At 48.4% G+C, this 19,939-nt stretch overlaps 1 protein-coding gene across 1 annotated transcript; it reads right to left on the bottom strand.

Annotated features, from left to right (window-relative positions):
- Positions 1-458: 458 nt before the first annotated feature.
- Positions 459-19,838, bottom strand: Wnt2b (Wnt family member 2B). Its single transcript, XM_012948916.2, has 5 exons — positions 19,657-19,838; positions 12,538-12,758; positions 11,090-11,367; positions 9,770-10,034; positions 459-3,772 (listed from the first exon to the last, which is right to left on the bottom strand). The coding sequence occupies exons 1-5, from the start codon at positions 19,836-19,838 to the stop codon at positions 3,543-3,545; spliced, it is 1,176 nt and encodes a 391-aa protein (XP_012804370.2). The 3' UTR covers positions 459-3,542.
- Between the last annotated feature and the right edge of the window lie 101 nt (positions 19,839-19,939).

The raw sequence follows: 19,939 nt of genomic DNA on the forward strand, positions 1-19,939 counted from the left end.
CACCCAGGGGGCAGCTCTGCAGGATTGCATACGGAGAGCTCTGTGTCTGGCACCTCTCTCCACAAGGTCCAGGCGCCCAGGGTCCCGCGACCTGCCCAGGAATGCATCGCATTGTTCTCTGGTGCTGTAATCTGGCTGCAAGAACTCGGCTGAATGCCTCCCAGGGACGAGAAATAGACTTTCCCTGGTGTTCTCCCTGATCCCTCACTAGCTTGGGCTTCTGCCTTGTGACCACTGAGAGCACTCAAATAAGAACTCCAGAAGGGCGGAGGGGAACGTGCCGGCTGTCTTTCATGTCCTGAGCAGGTCTACGAGAATTTGGCAAATGGCTTGGCGGTTGGTGTTCTTTTCTTAAAGGGTGTGAAAGAAAGGTGAAGAAACACCCTTGCAGAGGGAGGGATAGAAATGAAGCTGTGAGTATGCATAAATGAGATTTACCAAACTTTCTGAAAACAGAATCTCAGGCAATACTTTCTTCTTTAATTAATCTCAAGTCCCTGATTTCATTTGCCAACATTACCGTAAAGAAGGGTTCAGATTTGTGTCATTACTCAGGGCTGACAACAGTGAACATTGCCTCTTTTCTGCAGGGCTAGATTAAAGCTGGCATTCCTTTCCGCCGCCCCCCCCCCCCCATTTTGTACTCCAGGCTAGACTTAAACTGACTACGTAGCCCAGCCTCACATCAAAGTCACAACAATCCACCTGCCTTGGCCTCCTGAGTGCTGACAGTCCTGATGGGAGCCACACCCTGGTACTTCATTTTATTTAAAAGAACCTGGCTAGAGGCGGTGTAGCTGAGGTCCTTCTCTAAAGGACAGAAATAGCTCACTTTGTATCCAAATTACACTTCCTGAAATGTAGCAGACCTGAATATTTATCAGAAGTGAAAGAAATGACCAACACGAAGGAATGAATGGAAGAGGGGAGCCGCTCAAACACTGGTGGAGGACAGACCAAATGGAGCCCTGACAGCACCAAATAAAGTTCTGGTTTTGTTGCTCGCTCCAAATAAGTTAGTTTCTGTTTGCATAGTGCAGAATGAATGCCAGTTGTCTAAAGCCAACTGGAATGCAGAGGTAAACTAAGGACTAAAGAAAAATTAATTGCTTGGCCATCATTCCTTTTTGGGGTCACACAGCTTCTATAGTGAGGCTCACATGGCCATCTTTTCTCTCACTAAAACACCTCCCTTGCAAACCTCTCACTCCCTGCACAGCTCGTGTTTCTCTTAACCATTTGGAAGAAGTTGAAAAACTTCTTTATCAGCTGGAATGAGATACTAAAAGAGAGCTACACTCTTCTTTTCCTAAGATGAGAACCAAAAAATCGAAAAGCAGAGAATATGGCCCAGGTAGATTTCACGTAGGCTGACTTCCCACAGAAGGCCTGGGCCATCATTGATGTGATAACCTGAATGTCCTCGCAAGAGCAGGGGCTGGCTGGGACCTGGGGCACTTCTCAGCCTCGTGGTCTACAAGGCAGTATTTGTAAACTCATTCACACTGGCCTGGAGTTCAGGCTGACCATGACCCTATTCTTCCCCACTGTTGTGACTCAGCCCAAGATGTCAGAAGCTCTTCCGTTCCCCAGCTGTCCCTCCCCATCCCACCCCCCAATCTGACCACTGGCTCATTAGTTATCCAGTCAACTCTACTCTGCAAGGAAGACATTCCCTTGGCCTGACTCATTCAGTCCCATTTCTCCACAGGCATCCCCTCACCACAGACCACAAGGCCCTGACTAGCTCATGTTTTGTGTTAATGGATGTGAAACTGGAGCAAATCCCCTCACCAAAAGAAAAACCAACCTAAACTCTCCCACACAGGTCTCAGCAGGTTACACAAATATTAGTCCTATCAACCAAATAAATCTGCTTTCGTGACCAGAGCTCTGGCTCCTGCAGCCTTCTGCTGCCCGTGCAGAACAGAGCTGTCCACAAGCGTATGAGACTCAATGGATGCCGGAGAGGTGCTGGAGGAAAGGAGGAGACCCTGAATCCAAACTTGCTTCGGAAGGCCCTTAATCTACACCCTGTTGTTCTAACCAGACAGTCTTAAAATGGGAAACTCCTAAGTTAGGATGGAGTTTGATGAAGAGTCCTTGTTGGCTAGAGTTTGGAACACAATTAAATCTCAATAACTGAGATGAGTACATACCCTCATTTAATAAAAGGTGGGGAAGATTTAAATATGTTTCTAAAAATAACAAAAATGTTAAATGACACAGCTATGATTAAACCCCGGTCTGTCATACCTGTAACTTTCTGTATTGCTCTCTTGTTTATCAACAGGCAAGAGATAACCAGTGTCGAGGTCAAGTAAAACTAGGACACCAAAATTTCAAAACCTAGCAGCTCGCTGAACCTGTCTCTAGAGGCTGTACTGTGAGCCTCAGTAGGCAATGGTTAGTAGCATAGAAGGAACCCTCCTCTATTTAAGCCAAATGTGGAATGAACAGTAATAATCAGCAGGACTTAGAGTCACAATTGCTGAGTAAGTGGGGCAAGGCTCTGCCTTCTAAGCTGTTATCCATGTTGGCCCCAAGCTCCCAGCTCTTGCTCTATACACTGGCTTTGTGCCTCCTTTCAAAGGTTGGGATCTTCTCCTAAAGAAATTCCCTAGCCAGAGATATCTACCTTCCTTAGTATACACTGATCCTCATGAAGCCCTGAGAGCAGGTGTGCTTACCCTCTCCCACCCTCTAAGAGTTACCTATCTTTTCCTTAGTGTTTTCCAAAACTACCTCATCTCCAGAACAATTCATGTGGAAAAGTCCCAAGACCTAGCCACACTTACTGTATTATTCTCAGTTCTGTCCCAGGGCTCTGATGATCTGTTTGGATGGAGAACCACTGCATGCCACCACACTCTGAACAAGTGAGCACACAACTGTCTGACAGAGTGGAATAGAAGACACAGGGAATGTGTATTTGTAGCTATATGATTCCCCCCTTACAAAACACAGTAGTTTATAAATTGTATATAAACATGAGAATTGAACCTTGCTGCCATGATATCATCTAGCAATCTCAGGTTCTCAATAGTAGAATACTGAAGTCTAAGGTTATTTTTCCAGGTACCAGAAAGTCTGCTCAAACTGTCTCCAAGGAAGGGACAAATGGTTTCATCTTTGTCCTATCTACCCTCAGCTAGAGTAGAATCAAAAAGGAAGCTCTCTTCAGGTCTCCTTCCTCTAGCACACTGAAAAAATATCAGGAGGCCAGTGCAAGAAAAGGGAAAAGGAGCCGTGACCAGGTACTTTAGTGCAACTCCGATCATTTGAAAACTGACCCCCGCCTCTTCAACTCTCCCTTCAAACTTCCAGAGGGAAAATCAGGGAGCATCAAATTTCTCATATCCCCTGTCAACTTCCCAGGGCTTAAGAACCAGCCAGGACGCCAGTATCCCTCTGGATTACTCTCCAAGTCCTTAAACAGAGGCTGTAGCAGCCCAGGATGGAAGACGAAGGCAGGTGTGCATGCAAGGGTCTTGTGCTTTTGAGTCGGGAGGTTTGAAGTGCAGGGACGAGCATCTGTGTGTTCAGGTCTGGTCCAGCCACTCGGCCTTCTTGGGGGCCTTGCAAGTATGGATGTCCACAGTGTTTCTGCACTCCTTGCACCGCACGGCACAGCACCAGTGGAATTTGCACTCACACTGGGTAACGCGGGTGACTCGAGTTGTGTCATACCCTCGACCGCAGCACATGATCTCACACCCGTCCGTTCCTTTAGACGTCTTGCTGCAGACGCGGCCTGCAGTGCCTAGGGAACCTGAGTTGGAGAAGAGAGGGAATGAGAATCAAGTTACCTCTTACTGTATCCGCTCTGGGCACCTTACCATCTCAGCAGGAAGCTATAATAAAGTCTGTTTTTTTAAAAAATATTTACATTTTTTGTTGACAACTTCCGCAATTATCAACAATAAAACATGGTAATCGCCCCCACTTTACCCTTTGTAACTCCACTCTCCATCATACCCCTTTTTCCCTCTCAATCAGTCTCTCTTTTATTTTGATGTCATCATCTTTTCCTCCTATTATGCAGGTAAAATCTCTTTTTCTGAAAATATCCCTACGAGCCAACATAATTAAGTGTAATTATGATGAACCTACCTGTTCAGTTTTCTTTTCTTACAATAGGAAAAGACAACTCAAAATGTTATAAGATCACTGCCCCAGATTGTGGGCTGACTAGGGTATAACTCAAGAGCTGGGTCTTACGTCCTTCTTCAAGATACCAGAAAACTCTTGTTTTTTTAAAAAAAATTATATAGAAGGAGAGTAGGGGGAGAGAAAATGAATATGGGGGTGCCAGGGCCTCTAGCCACTGCAAACAAACTCCAGACATATGTGCTACTTTGTGCATTTGGCTTTATGTAGGTAGAAGGGAATTGAACCCAGGTCATTAGACTTTGCAGGCAAGCGCCTTAACCGCTGAGCCATCTCACTCATTGCCCTCTGGTCTAGGTTAATTTCTGTCTACCATCAAGGCTTCCCAAAGGCCACTGATCTTACCTGCAGTTCCCTTCCTGCCATATACATTTCCATATCCTCTTCAGAATCTCACTTTTAAAAGTTCAAAACTGCCAAATCTAAAGTTCTCTAATTCAAGCTTGAAATTTTCCAAAACAAAACCTGGTAACACTAGTCAACCCTGTGCCCCCAGGACTGCCTCCTGAGATGATAAGTGAGCTCACCACTGGGTTAAGAGAAGGCCACATCACATTCCCCCAGGCCTACCTCTGCACACCACGGAAAGCCCCTCCTTCACAGAGCAGTGTCTCAACTTTTCCCATAAGACCCATTCCCTGGCCTGCCCCCTGCTCTCTTTCTGGCACTCCTGCTTCTCAAGGGCACACATCACCCCTTTTTCTTCCCCTTTCCCACTTTCTCTCTCTCTCTCTCTCTCTCTGTGTGTGTGTGTGTGTGTGTGTGTGTGTGTGGTGTACTTACCCCTCTCTCTTCCTTCTCTTCATCTTTCTTCCCCCACTCCTTCTCACCTGTTATAATTATTAGATCCCCTCCCCCAAAATATTTTTTTGGAGGTAGGGTCTTGCTCTAGTCCAGGCTGACGTGGAATTCACTTTGTAGTCTCAGGGTGGCCTTGAACTTATGGTGATCCCCCTACCTCTGTCTTCCAACTGCTGGGATTAAAAGCGTACACCACCATGTCCCACTAAAATTTCAGAGGACAAAACCACAGTTTGCCTATAGTTTATCTCTTCTAAGAAATATTACAATTCTGATCCTCATATCACATAATAGCATTTTGGTATTTTAAATTGTACTATACAGGGAAAAAGTATAGCATGGACATTAAAAGCTTGGGCCATGACATCATATTGCTTGGATTCAAATCCCAGTACTTGCATGATCAAGTTAATTAATGTGTCTTGGCCTTAGTTTCATTATATAAAAATAGACATAAAAGGGCTGGAGAGATGGCTTAGTGATTAAGGCATTTGCCTGCAAAGTCAAAGGATCCGGTTTGATTCTCCAGGACCCATGAAAGCACAAGGGGGCACATGCGTCTTGAGTTCATCTGCAGTGGCTGGAGGCCCTGGCATGCATGCTCTCTCTCTCAAATAAATAAATAAATAAAATATTTTTTTAAATGGACATAATAACACCAAAAAAGGCATGTTGACTCACAACTGCAATCTCAGCATGTAGGACACGGAGGTAGGAGGACCACTCTGAATCTGAGATCAGCCTGGGCTACATAGTAAAATCCTGTCTTGAATAAAGGAAATGAGGCTGGAGGGATGGCGCACCAGTGAAGGCACTTGCTGGCAAAACCTAAGGACCCAGATCCAATTCCCCAGAACCCATGTAAACCAAATGCACATGGTGGCACATGCATTGGGAATTCCCTTGCAGTGGTTAGAGGCTCTGGCAAGGCCATTCTCTCTCTGTTTCTAATAATTTTTTTAAAAAATTAAAAAAAGCAAATCAGCCAGGTGTGGTGGTGCATGCCTTTAATCCCAGCACTCGAGAGGCAGAGGTAGGAGGATTGCCGTGAGCTCAAGGCCACCCTGAGACTCCATAGTGAATTCCAGGTCAGCCTGGGGTAGAGTGAGACCCTACCTTGAAAAACAACAACAACAACAACAACAAAAAGCAAATCAGGCAACCCAACATCTAATTTAGGAGAGAGTTATATTTATAAACTCTGTCCAACTAAGAAGGTAAGTCATTTAGCATATCACCAAGGAATTCCTCAGGAGTGCCCCTGGCATAATCGCCTTCTTGAAAGATAGGATGAGACCTTCCCACCACGCAAGGAATGCTCAGGACACAATCTGACTGGATCAGCAAAAGACCCTATTAGAAGATAATTAAGCCAGACACATGTGGATGTGCTGGACCCTCAAGATACCTACTCCAACCCTCTCCCTTCTTAGAAGTGGGAAAGTGACCAGCCTGGGAGTTCAAGAAGTAGCACGTGCTCACTGATTTCCACAGCAGTGGTCTCGCAGTCCACTAAGATACGGCGAGAAAATGCAGAACTTCTGTTTTCTTTTATCTTACTGGTTTAAATATTTTAAGGCTGAGGGCATAGCTCAGTGGTAGCATATGTAAGGTCTTGGGGTTGGAAACCCAGCACTATAACAATAAAAATATCCATAAAGCATGTATGTTTTATAATCTACACACTAAAGCAAAAACATAAGTCAATATAAATGTGATGGAGCTACATGCTCCATTTTCTTACAACAGGAATATACATCCAGCATGCTACATGATCACTGCTCCAGATGGTGGGCTCACTATGTATGTAACTCAAGGGCTGGATCTTACATTCTTTTTTTTTTTTTTTTTTGGTTTTTCAAGGTAGGGTCTCACTCTAGTTCAGGCTGACCAATTTACTATGTAGTCTCAGGGTGACTTCTAACTCACAGTGCTCCTCCTACCTCTGCCTCCCGAGTGCTGGGATTAAAAGAATGTGCCACCATGCCCAGCTTGGATCTTGCATTCTTTGAGACACTGGGTCTTACATTCTTTGAGACACCAGGAAACTCTCCTTGAAAAAAAAAAAATTTTTTTTTTTCAAGGAGAGAGGGAGGGAGAAAATAGGCATGCCAAGGCCTCTAGCTGCTACAAACAAACTCCAAATGCCTGTAACACTTTGTGCATCTGGCTTTATATGGGTACTGGGGAATCAAACCTGGGCTGTTAGGCTTTGCAGGCAAGCACCTTAACTGCTGAGCCATCTCTCCAGCCCCCAGAAACCTCTCCTATACTTTGTAGCTATGCTTTCCAGTATAATAAAGATGACCTATATGTGGTCTCTTAAGTTTCAATTGATTAAAATTAGCTAAAGTAATACCTTTAGTTCTTAAGTTGAAATCTGCCATAGTTTCCCTTTGTTTTAGCAGCACTGCCAAAATAATTATTCTCTTTAATTATTTGTTGCTGTTTTTATTAATCTCTTGTTATGCCTAATTTACAAGTTAAGCCTTGCCACAGATAGGCATGCATAAGGAAAAACATACTGCCTATAGGGTGTGGTACTAGCCTGCAGTTTCAGTGATGCACTACAGATCTTGGAGCGCATCCCCCGCAGGTAAAGAGGAACTACTGTAATTCAAGTACACATGTGGCTAGTTGCTACGGTAGTGGATAACACAGCTACGAGAAGATTTCCATCACTACAGAAAGTTCAAGTGGACAGTACTGCTTTGGAGGGGATACCTGGCTCTACAACCTGGATGACTTATACCTTTTTAACTCTTTGGTTTTTATGAGACATGATTTTATGCCTCTGAGAAAAATTCACAAGCATGTGACTCATCCTCCCTCCTAACTCCAAAGGTTCTTCCCCAAAGGTGCATTTTACATGTGGCAAAATAGCCTTGTACTTCATACGCTGCATTCCCGGGCATCCAGAGACTAGTCCTCCAAATCAGACGACAAGGAAAGCAAAGCCAGTGGCAGAAACTCATAAGGGGAGTCGGAAGGGCTTCCCAAACCTTACTTCTTCTAGCATTCCACAAAGCATGTACACTTTCCCTGTTACCCAAGCAGACCTCTACCCTGTCTCCGCACATGCTGCTCTCCAGAGATGAGGAGTGAAAACAAGCATTACAGACGACGACGGGCGCTTTGAGCTCTTGACTACTGAGCCCGCAGAAGAGAGCCTAGAAGGCCCAGGATGGCTCCCAAGGGAGCAGCAGCCCGACCGTGCTGTACGTTGTTCCTAGGTGAGCCGATCTAGACCAGAAATTGGAAGCCAGAGTCGTCCCTTCCTTTCTCTTGGAGAAATACCCTGTCACTTCCCAGAATTCCAAAAACTTCCACCACAAATATTTAGAACAGATTGCTACACAGCCACGTTTTGCTTTATCTGTCTTTGTAGGGATCTCCTCTTTTCCCGCTTCAAACGCTAGTGAGACTGGGCGTCTGCGGCGGCAATACACCAGACAAAGCCCTTCTACATCATTCGTGGTCTGGCCCAACCCATCTTTTAACTTTGGTGTCCCTTGATTACATCATACTGATCTCCTCTGTCCCTGGAAGAGGTCACATGCTTCTCCACCTCCCACTCTGGTCATGTGTGGGGAACATCTGCCTATTCTCTGTGGCCATCCACATAATTCCCATACTTTAACAACTTAAATTTAAGCAACTTAAGTTCCCCATGTCCAAATGGACTGTGTTTGATTTTTCCACTCAACACTCTTTGTAGCTGTATTTGCTTACTCATTAAATGTGTTTTATTTTAATATTTTATTTGTTTGAGACAGAGTGAGAGAAGAGAGAATGGGCATGCCAGTGCATCCAGCCACTGCAAACAAACTCCAGATGCATGTGCCATGTACATCTGATGGCTTACATGGGTCCTGGGGAATTGAACCTGAGTCCTTTGGCTTTATAGGCAAGTGCCTTAACCGCTAAGCCATCCCTTCAGCCATTTTTTTTTTTCTTTTTTGGAGTGCTAGGAATCAAACCATGGGCCTTGCACATGCTAGGCAAGGGCTGTACCAACTGAGCTATATCCAAGTCCCATTTCTTTTTTTCTTATTTTTATTTTTATTTATTTATTTGAGAGAAAGAGAATGAATGGATGCACCAGGGCTTCCTGCATCTGCAGAAAAACTCAAAATGCTTCACCATCTTATGCATCTGGCTTATGTGGTTCCTGGGGGAATTGAACCTGGGTCCTTTGGCTTTGCAGGCAAGTGTCTTAACCGCCAAGCCATCTCTCCAGCCCCAAGTCCCCATTTCTTTTCTTTTTTTTTTTTTTTTTTTTTTTGAGGTAGGGTCTCACTCTGGTCCAGGCTGACCTGGAATTAACCATGTAGTCTCAGGGTGGCCTCGAACTCATGGTGATCCTCCTATCTCTGCCTCCCGAGTGCTGGGATTAAAGGCGTGTACCACCACACCCGGCCCCATTTCTTTTCTTTAACTAGTTTGTAAAGAGCCAACAGCTTAGTGCTATACCTTACACTTCTATGTTTGTAGCCCATATTTTGTTCAGAACTGAAAAAGGTCATTTAAATGTCCTCTGGATCTCAGGTGTTGGGGCTACAAAGGCATAGTATGCCGCCTCAGGCCTCAAGAATCGGAGTGACCTCTTCCACTTGAGCAACCTTTGGCTTGGTAGCCCCAGGCAAAAGTCACCCATCTCAGGACCAGTTTTTCATGTAAAGGGGTCACAAACTCCTCCTCTCCCCTGACTTCTTCAGCTGGTCGGACTGTGATTAAAAACCAGTGGGGCCTGCACTACGAACAGGCCTCCATATCTGTACCTGCCTTCCCTTCTCACCTGCAGCCTTGTCTAAGACACAGTAGTCTGGGGAGTTGTCAAAATAGACAAGATCAGTCCGGGTGGCATGGCGATAACCTTGGCGGGCTGCAGTGAAGTTGGCACCATCCTGAGTGGCTGTCACCTGCACAGCCCCATCATAGCGCCTTCGCAGGTAGTCGCCCGTGCGGCGGAAGTCTGAGAGTGCACGCCAGCAGGTGCGCAGGGTACAGGAGCCACTCACACCGTGACATTTACACTCCAGCTTCAGAAAGCGCCGCACAGCCTGGGGGAAGAGGAGACAGATCAGGAAGAGGTACTGTTCAGAGCACTTGTTTTTTTTTTCTGTTTGTTTTTTGTTTTTTGTTTTTTTTTTTAGGTAGGGTCTCATTCTAGCCCAGGCTGACCAGGAAGTCACTATGTAGTCTCAGGGTTGTCTTGATCTCACAGTGATCCTCCTACCTCTGCCTCCACGCCTGGCTCGGGGCACTTTTCAGTTATCTCTCAGGCCAAAAGCTGGAGTGCTCTGAGCTCTGCTCCCCCAGGCCTGCCAGCTGAGCCTTGGTGGTGGCCTCGCACAGCAGATCCCCCCCATTCTTCCTGACCAAGCGAGAGAATCTCCTTTTCTAGGAAACTCCTGGGCCAGCAGTGCTTTGCTCTTGGTGACCACCTGTGAATTGTCAAGCCACAGATGTCATTCGGGAGGACAGTGCGCTCGCACCGCCTGGGGTTCTTTCGTGTTTGAGTGCCAGGTGCCACGCCTCCTGCTGCACTATGTGTGACTCCTCAGCACAGTATACAGGAGCTGCTCAAATACCAGTGGACAGCCTAGAGCAACATCTTATTCTCTCAGACGTTATTAAAAAAAAAAAACAAAAACTTTGAGTTGGGCACAGTAGTGCACGCCTTTAATCCCATCACTTGGGAGGCAGAGATAGCAGGGTCATCATGAGTTCAAGGCCACCCTGAGACTATGTAGTTAATTCCAGGTCAGCCTGAGCTAGAGTGAGACCCTACTTCAAAAAAAGAAAATAACAAACAAAAAACTCTATCTCAGCCAGGCATGGTGACATATGCCTATAATCCCAGCACTTGGGAGGGCCAGACTGGTATAGAAAAAGTGAGACCCTGTCTCAACCTCCTTCCCAAAAAATTACCACTTTTTTAAGTTTTCCACCTATGTGGAACCTGGATGAAGCTAGGCATTCCCTAGTGGCTAGTGGTCCTGGGCCAGAATGATCCAGAAACCTGCAGCTCTTCCACTTTCACATTTAGCCTACAGCCACACAAGCTGGTCACCCCAGCAAGCAAAGATGTGCATACCCAGTCATGAGTACTGACCGTGCGACCACAGCGGTTGTTATGTAAGTTCATGAGGGCCCGGGCATCCTTAAGCCTCTTCTCCTTGGCATCCACAAAGGCCTTGGCAAAGCGGACACCATAGTGGATGTTGTCACTGCAGCCGCCCCAATCAAAGTCCCCTCGTTGGTCATGATGTCGACCACGGGTATAAGGGTCACAGCTGCATACACTCAGTTCACCCTGACTACAGGCCCGGGTGATAGCATGGACCACGCCTGCTGATGAGATGGCATATACAAATGCTGCCTCCCGGCTACCTGAAGAGAAAGGTATTTCAGAAAGGGGCCTGGCCGCCTGTGTCTACCCTACCCCCTCTTGCCGTCTTGTTGCTGCCGCTGTTGCTGTTGGACACAGCCTTACACTTGGCCTCAATCTTGTTACGTAGCCCAACTTGAGATCTTCCTGTCGTAGTCTTCCAAGTGTTAGGAATACAGGCAAAGGCCACCCCACCTAGATCCCTGTCCCCTTTTTCAGCTTCCAAAACCTGTTCACCTCTTCTTGTCCAAGCCACCCTTTACACATCCATTTATTTAAGATGCCGTTCCCTTACAAGAACACTCCTCAGCGTATCTGATGTCTCCCTTAGTCCTAACTGTTCCATTTCTTTTACAATTGAACTCTTTGGGCTGACCTGTACTCTGTTACATCTCAGTTTCCTTGAGTGTGTTTCACTGAAAAGTCTCATGGCGAATGATCCCCTCCTGCTGAGTGCTAACACTGGTGCAGCCAAGCCTGCCTTAGTTCCAGGCTATTCAGGCCCATGCTGCTGGACAGTTCCCTCACAGTGCGGACCCCAGCCCCGGGGTCAGCCTGTTTGGAGAAACATGCTACCTTCCCTTGCATGCTCTGCTCCGTTCCCTGCCCTTGGGAACAGATGATCAACACCTCCACATCCTCTTCACTTTCACATTCCCATGTCATTCCCTCTCTCCTAGTTTACTGCCTAGTTCTGCTTAACTCTTTTACTGAACTGGGGCCAAGCCACTGATTCTCCAAATATTTACATGTCACCTTTCTGTTTCTCTCTTGTTCCCATTACGGTAATGTTGCGATTGTTAGGGTGACTGTAATGATGGTGGTGGTTAGATGCAGAGGAGCTGCTCCTAGTCCTCAGCCTTACAGTAGGTGGAGATCTCTTACAGTAGATGGTTGCAGAGAATGTGGGCAGAGAAAGATGAAGGTGCTAGGGCAATCTTCCCTCTGCCTCGCCATCTCAGAACACTGGGATTGTGAGGGGTCTCTGCCCACAAATCTAAGTTGGTAAGAGGCTGTTCCCAACTGTATCGGGGGCTCTGCCCACAGCTGTTGCTTTGACTATGAAGCAGTATGTGGGAAAGCAAAGCTTGGAGGGGCGGAATCATGCCAATGCTTCCCACTTACCACCCCAATCATAGAAAGGGAAGGGGCAGGATGGAAGAGGGCCCTACTTCTGAGCATGACACGGCCAAAGACAGTGTGGTCCCGGTCCAGCGTGGTGCAGTTCCAGCGGTGATGGCGGAACTGGTGTTGACACTCTCGGATCCATTCTCGGGCACCTTCACCCACTGAGCGCATGATGTCTGGGTAACGCTGGCACAGCTGCCGCTGCCGACTCACCAAGCCAGGGATGTTGTCACAGATCACTCGGGCCCCCAGAGCTCCTATGTACCTGGAAGATGGAGATGGCCTTGTCAGAGCATGCAAGGGGCACATCAACCAGGGAGTAAGGAGGGGAGATATTCGGTATCTAGACCTTGGAGAGATTCCTTCCCCTCCCCTAGATTCCCTGAGGCTGATAGAGCATTCCCCACAGGGAAATAGTTACATAGTTGTACAAAAAGTAATTGAGGGGCTGGAGACATGGCTTAGTGGTTAAGGTGCTTGCCTGTAAAGCCTAACTAAGGACCCAGGTTCAATTTCCCAGTATCTGTGTAAGCTAGGGACACAAGGTGGCATATGGACTTCATCTGCAGTGATTAGAGGCCCTAGCACACCCATTCTTTCTCTCTGTCTCTTTCTCCCTCTGTTTTAATTTTTTTTAACTTTTTTTTTTTTTTGACAATAATGCCCCTTTTCTAAGGAAGCATTCAGCATTTCTTTTTTTTTTTAATTATTTATTTATTTATTTGAGAGCGACAGACATAGAGAGAAAGACAGATAGAGGGAGAGAGAGAATGGGCGCGCCAGGGCTTCCAGCCTCTGCAAACGAACTCCAGACGCGTGCGCCCCCTTGTGCATCTGGCTAACGTGGGACCTGGGGAACCGAGCCTCGAACCGGGGTCCTTAGGCTAACAGGCAAGCGAAAATAACTTTATTTTTATTTACTTATTTGAAAGAGAGAAAGAAAGAGGGAGAGAGAGAATGGATGTGCCAGGGCAGCCACTGCAAATGAACTCCAGACACACGCGCCACCTTGTGCATCTGGCTTGTGTGGGTCCTGCGGAATCGAGCTAAGGTCCTTTGGCTTTGCAGTTAAGTGCCTTAACCACTAAGCCATCTTTCCAGCCCTTCCTCTCTTAATAAATATTTTTTTTTAAAGAAAGGAAAAGTAATTGAGTGTCCTCCTACCACTGCTAAGTTTCCCGGCCATGACACATCCCAGAGCACAGGCCAGGCATGTGTCATATACACAGAAGCTGTGGGCATGTCACACAAGCACATTGCCTGTTTATTTAATAAACATTACGATCCTCACAGAGAAATAAACAAAATGAGAATCTGAGACAATACTTTTACATGCACATGTCAGAGACATGCCCCAAGTGGCTGGTCTGTAACAACATGGCTTGGCCACAGGCTGATGGACAGTGGGAGGGGCTGGTAGGAAGAGATACAGCAGGCAATTCTAAGTAAAGTTCACAGTCCAAGTTGTAGCTAAAAAAAATGTAAAAATGTACCTAAAAGTCTTCATTCCCAACCCTGAGGCTTGAGGAGAAAGACGCCATCTCATAACCTCTGCCCCATTCCCCTAATACCCAGGCCCAGGGCTTTTCTTAATTAAGCTTTTAAAATCACTTCCCCAGCCTGTAAGACACAGTATCCTGGAAGGACCTGCATGGTCAGAGGGCTGTTTGCAATGAGAAGCCAGAGCGAAGTAAAGTAGTGGAGCTCCCAGGATGAATGACTCACAGGATCAACAATGATACCCACTAAAGAGTAGGTGCATGCCAGCCTCAGTCTCAGACCTCTCAAGCTGGCATGGCTGCTGCTTTCAAGCACTTTCAGACAAGCCATGTGTGCGCGCATTCGTGTGTGACGTGCATGTGGAAGTCATAGGATAACGTTCAGGTGTCAGTCCTTGTCTTCACCTCTTTTTAAGGTAAGGTCTCTCGTTCTTTTTGCTGTTCACTGCAGGGTTCACCTACAAGTGTCTGAGAACTCCGATCTCCGTCTCTCTCTCCCTGCTCTTCAGGTTGCAGAAGACTGCCATGGCTTATAGTTTTTCATGTGGGTTGTAGGGGTCCGAACTCAACTACTCAGGCTTGCATGGCAAGCATTTTTCCCACTGATCTTCCTCTCCCCAACCCTCCATTCTTTCCCTTGTTTTTACTTATTTATCCCTCCCCCACCCCCCGAGGTAGGGTCTCACTCTAGCCCAGGCTGATCTGAAATTCACTCTGTATTCTCGGGGTGGCCTTGAACTCACAGTGATCCTCCTAGCTCTGCCTCCCAAGTGCTGGGATTAAAGGTGTGTGCCACCAGGCCCAGCTCTCAAACACTATACTCAACCACAAGCCTCAGGAAGAGATTTTTGGAAAGAAACCAGAGTGCATCATCCTTTCTCCCCCCTCCCCTCGTCAGAGAGACTAGGCCAATCTCCTCACTTCCTCCAGGTTCTCTCTCCTTTTCTATCTGCCCATTCCCTGACCTGTGGGCCTTCTCTGTTCTCTTGTTCACATGCAGCAATGGAACTTCCCTGCTCCCCTTTTCTGAACAGGTGGGGGGGCTGAGGAGAGCAATTGCTACTGCTGACAGAAAAGCTTTGGTCTGAACTGTGAATAAGCTTAGTGGTTTGGGAATGGCTTCGGAGTGGGCCTAGAAGTGGGTGAGCAGGGAGGGAGGGCAGCCAGTGGAGAGGGCACAGCCAACCAGCCCTGGGCCCTGCTCCCCCCTGCATTCCCACAGCCAGTCCTCACCCACAGACTGGATCACCACGAGTGACACCAACTCAAACAAACTCCAGGAGGGCTGATGCTTGCCTCTTCGGGAACTCGGCAGTGCTGATGGGCCCCATCTGTCCCAGAGGAGGGGTGAGCGGGCTGGCCCTCCTTGAGCAAATCCCATGGAATCAGCGGCCCCAGCACTGTCCATCAGGGCAGCAGCTTCCAGGAACAAACAAAATAAACACCCCAGGCTGGGCCAGGCCGGAAAGGCTGCCTGACGCACAGCCTAGAGTCACACCCACTGCCCCAGTGCTTTGTTTGGAGATTCAGGGCCTTTGGAATTGGAGCTGGTCCCTGTCTCACCACCGTCCTGCTTCCCCAGTTCAGCCCCAGATTACTGATCTGGGCAATGGGTGTTTGTTTTTTTAACTGGGGCTTGGGAGAGGGTGGTGGTGTTGGATGGGAATGGGCGACCAATAATCCAACCCCTGTAGACAGTCTGGAGTGGGACAGGTCAAATTCTGGCAAAAAGGCCTTCCTGTGGTCTGACTTAAGTCCATTCTGCTGCAGCCCACATTATTACTTATTACATCCTCAATAAGCGTGGGAACCTCTGTTCAGGATCTAAGATGAGAAGACAATTCATTGTTTCTATTACCATACCTACCCCCATTAAGTAACTGCTTCAAGACGCTGCTGAGCGTGGGGCTTGCTTGCTGTAGTCAATATGGGCTGAGCTCATATCCCTCAGCTCAACACATGCCCAACATGTGCCAATCACTGAGCTCAATTAGGGGTGCAGAGAATCTCAAGTACCCTCAGCTCATGGTCGGGGAGGGGTCAGATGTCCCCGCTCCAGCACTGTTTCGCTCTCCAAAAATCAGTGCTTCACTTCCTTCACAGCGCCCTATGCCAGAGCATTCTCTTCACCTGCTTTTGACCAGTCACCTCCCTTCTTTTGGTCAAGTGACTCACACTGCTCTAGCCCCTTGTCTCTTGAAAGGATGGTGCCCAGGGGAGCAGAGCCTACATCACTTCAGGATATAGTAGGACAGTAAGGCCTCAAACCCTGTCACCGGGATTATTGAATCAGAGTCGCAGTTTAAGACCCCTCTCACTAAGGACAGAGTCCAGCACATCGCAAGTACTCAATAACTCTTGACCAAATAGTACCGAGCTGTTCTTGATCATCCCCAGCTCCATGTCAGTTCATTTCACCCCTTGTCAGCATTGCCATCTCGTTGCAGACGTTCTGTGTTTGAGTCCTTTTAATGAGGGGAGGGATCTTTGTTTCTCTCCTTTTGGGTCCTCACTTCAGCCCAGTACACACAGGATTTTGGGGCCATGAGGATAAACTAGTTGTCTCTCTGGGTCTGCTCTTAAACCACAGTGCTTGTGCAGAACTTTGTAGTTTACAAACAGGCTTTTGCATAAGAATCCTGAGTAAGACCCTCCCCCCACCCCACACACACAGAAGGGGAGGTGGAAGTATAATGATATTAAGACTCAGGGATAGTGCAAGAAATCCTACTCAGTCCTTCAGGAATAGTTGGGGGAGAACCAGGAGGAAAAGAAAGGTCATCTGACTTCAAATTCCAAGATTTTTTGGTCTTTAAAAAAAATGTTTTATTTTTATTTATTGCAGAGAGAGGGGGGGGGAATGGGCATACCAGGACCTTTAGCCACTGTAAATGAACTCCAGATACATGCGTCCCCTTGTGCCTCTGGCTTATGTGTGGGGTATTGAACCTGGGTCCTTTGGCTTTTGCAGGCAAACGCCTTAACTGCTAAGCCATCTCTCCAGCCCAATTTTAATTTTCTTTCAATATGTTATTGTTGGTCTTTTTTGAGACAGGATCTTGATATGCATCCCAGGCTGGCCTTGAACTCAGGATCCTCCTGCCTCGTTCTCCTGAGTGGTAGGTATGTGCCCTCACACCTGGCCCAAGCTCATTTTGTTCCCAAAGCAAGAGAGGCATACAGTGCTTGTCAAGGAGTTAAACTCCTCTGACTCCAAAATTGGTGTGAACTTGAGCTAGTTGTTTTCTGACTCATTCCTGCCCCTCAATCTCTCCATTGGTGAAAGAGGAATAAGAGTGCCCACCGCACGTGGTTATTCTGGTGATTAAGGATGATGCCCAGAATGTGCTTGGCCTTCATGCCTGGAGCTTAGTAAGGGCCCATTAAGTGGGTACTGTGGTTGGTAACAGTGTGCTAATATGATCCCACTGTTTCTCTTTGCAAGTCCAAGAACACAGTCCTGCTCTTGTGATTTCATATACCCCACCCGGAGAAAATGAAGACTTGACAGGAGCCCCTAGTTCTTGTGTTGTAGACTAGGAAAAAACCATCCCATTTCTCCCTCTAATTAAGGGATGAGAGGGAGGGAGTGGTTGAACAGGAAGGAGAAGAATCTATGAGGATCAGAGTGGTAGATGGTGATATAGGTGGCTCCGTGGAACACAGACGCTCAGTCAACAGAAATCTCTCTCTCCCCAGGTTGCTGGGTTGAGAGAAAGACATAATCCCCGTGGGAGCCTGACCTGCCTTCAGAATTTAGCTTTCCACCATCTCCCAGAAGTAGAGACCACCGAGTCAGGCATCTGGGGCTTCAGCTATGACAGGTGGTGCGGGGCAATGAGGTGGAAGTGAGCTCTGTACCCATAACCACACGGGCCCTCTTTGCTGCCCTCCTCCATTTCACAAGGACCGCTGACTCCCTGTGTGTGTCACCCGCCTCCCTGCCTAGCTCTTCATCTAGGAGCTTTTCCAAAATCTTTAATATGAACCACGTGGTGGGGGAGGTAGAGGGAAAAGGAAACAGACCAGGGAGGAGTCAGGGGTGAAAATGGGCCTAGAAGAACTCAATTTGGGACTTCAGAAGCCAGTACAAGGGTGCCAAAGTGACCAGAGTGGCACCTCCTCGTCTAAACATCAATTGCCGCCAAGATGGGCTCAAGCTGGCAAGAAGCATTCAAGAATTCTGAAAAGCAAATTGCCACCTGGGCCAGATGAAGGTGGGCAGTCATCACTTCATGCTCCCATGCTTTCTCAGCAGGGGAGCTGAAGAAGGTAGCCCCCAGCCAAACTGGGCTGGAAGGCAAAGGGTGGCTTTGATCTCACTCTGAACATGGGATGCCTTTTTTCGTCTCCCTTCTTCACTTTCCCTCTCTAAAGGAATGTTTCAAGCCAGATGTAAGATATAGGCCTCTCTGCTCCCCCATCCCACACCCCCCTCCTTGCCTTTCCCAACACTGCAGAGATAAAAAAGATCCAAAAGAGAGATTTTTCTTTAACAGGAAAACGGGGGTGGGGGTGGGGATGGAGAGAGACGCATCTTGAAATGATAGGAATCTGCAGCCCAAGCTGGCTGGCCCCTCAGCCACCCCTCACCCTTCCAGCCAAGATTCGTAAGAAACCACAGGGTGCAAGAGAAGAGACCACACTTTGCGGGGGTTGGGGTGTGCTGGTTGCAAGGAAGGAGGGGCAGAGTAAGGAAAGGAAGGGGGTGCTGTATGGTACAGAGGAGCACTAGCCCAGGCCAAGAGGCTCGTTTCATTGGAGGGGTGAGGAGGAAAGATAAGAGGACTAAATCTTTTCTCACTCCGACTTTCCCTCCTTACTCCCCCCAAATGGTAAGGGAAAGGGGTGTCATTGGCCGCTGGGGGAACCCTGGGGTGGAGATGGGGAAAAAGCAAAACAACAAAAACGAAAAAACAGACACCCAGTGGATCTGCAAAGCCTTTTGCCCCATCTGCCCTCTTGCGCAGTATCTTAGGACTAAGATGGTGCGAGCTCTCTGAGCAAAGCATCTCTTAGCACAGAGACTCCAGAAGCCTGGAGTAAGAGGTGAGAAGTGGAGTCACCTGGGAAAGGAGAGCAAAAAGGAAGGGGCACACCGGTGTTCCAAAGTGACACCCTGAACGCCCAGGCCGAATGCAAATGTCCCGTTTATGCCCAGCCAAGTGTTTAACTGTGGGAATTAGCGGGGTAGTTTTTGCCGTGAGTTCCTTCTAATCCTCGCTCTGGATGCTTCGGCCTCACCTAGCTTCCCTCGCAGGGGCTTGTCGGCCCTCACCAGCTGCCCCTGCTTGCCTCCCAAGGGAGACAGACCTTAGGCGGTCCAAGACCCTGCCTGGCAGCCACTGGCTCCGGAGGAGCGACTGGGTGCTTGAACCCACTCGGAAGGAAAATCGGAAGGTGGCTTCTGCCCTGAGGGGCTTGAGCTGAAGTCGAGGGGTCACTGCACAGGGGACCGGGACAGCCTCCTTCCTCCACGGGGAGACTCTGCCTAAGCACCCTCCTCACCAAGCGGGTCCGACGCGGTGCCTCACCCCCTGGGACCTCTCGCTGGCCACTCCAGCGACTGCCCGGGCCGGATCGCGTCTAACAACACGCAGGCAATGAGCAGCCTGTGCCCATTCCCCACGCGCTCCTCCCCAGCCAGCCCCTCACCACCCTCACCACCAGGACGTGTCCACGCGGGCCGGCAGAGTCAGCAGCAGCAGCAGCAGCAGGCAGGCAAGACCCAGGCGGCCCGAGGCCGGGGAGACGTCGGGGGCCGCGGTGGCGGCGGCGGGGGCCGGGGCTCGGGCGCGCCGAGGGGCGAGCAGCGCGGCTTCGTGCGCTCCGCCCGGCCTCAGCATCGCTCCGCGGACTCTCCGGCCGCGCGGCCCCAGCGGCGTGGCCGGGCCACCGTCTGGGCTCGCTCAGGCGTCTCCCACCTCCCCCTTCCTCTGGGTGGCCA

The sequence above is a fragment of the Jaculus jaculus genome, chromosome 19, assembly GCF_020740685.1.
Source record: "Jaculus jaculus isolate mJacJac1 chromosome 19, mJacJac1.mat.Y.cur, whole genome shotgun sequence".
In the NCBI taxonomy this organism is placed as follows: Eukaryota; Metazoa; Chordata; class Mammalia; order Rodentia; family Dipodidae; genus Jaculus; species Jaculus jaculus.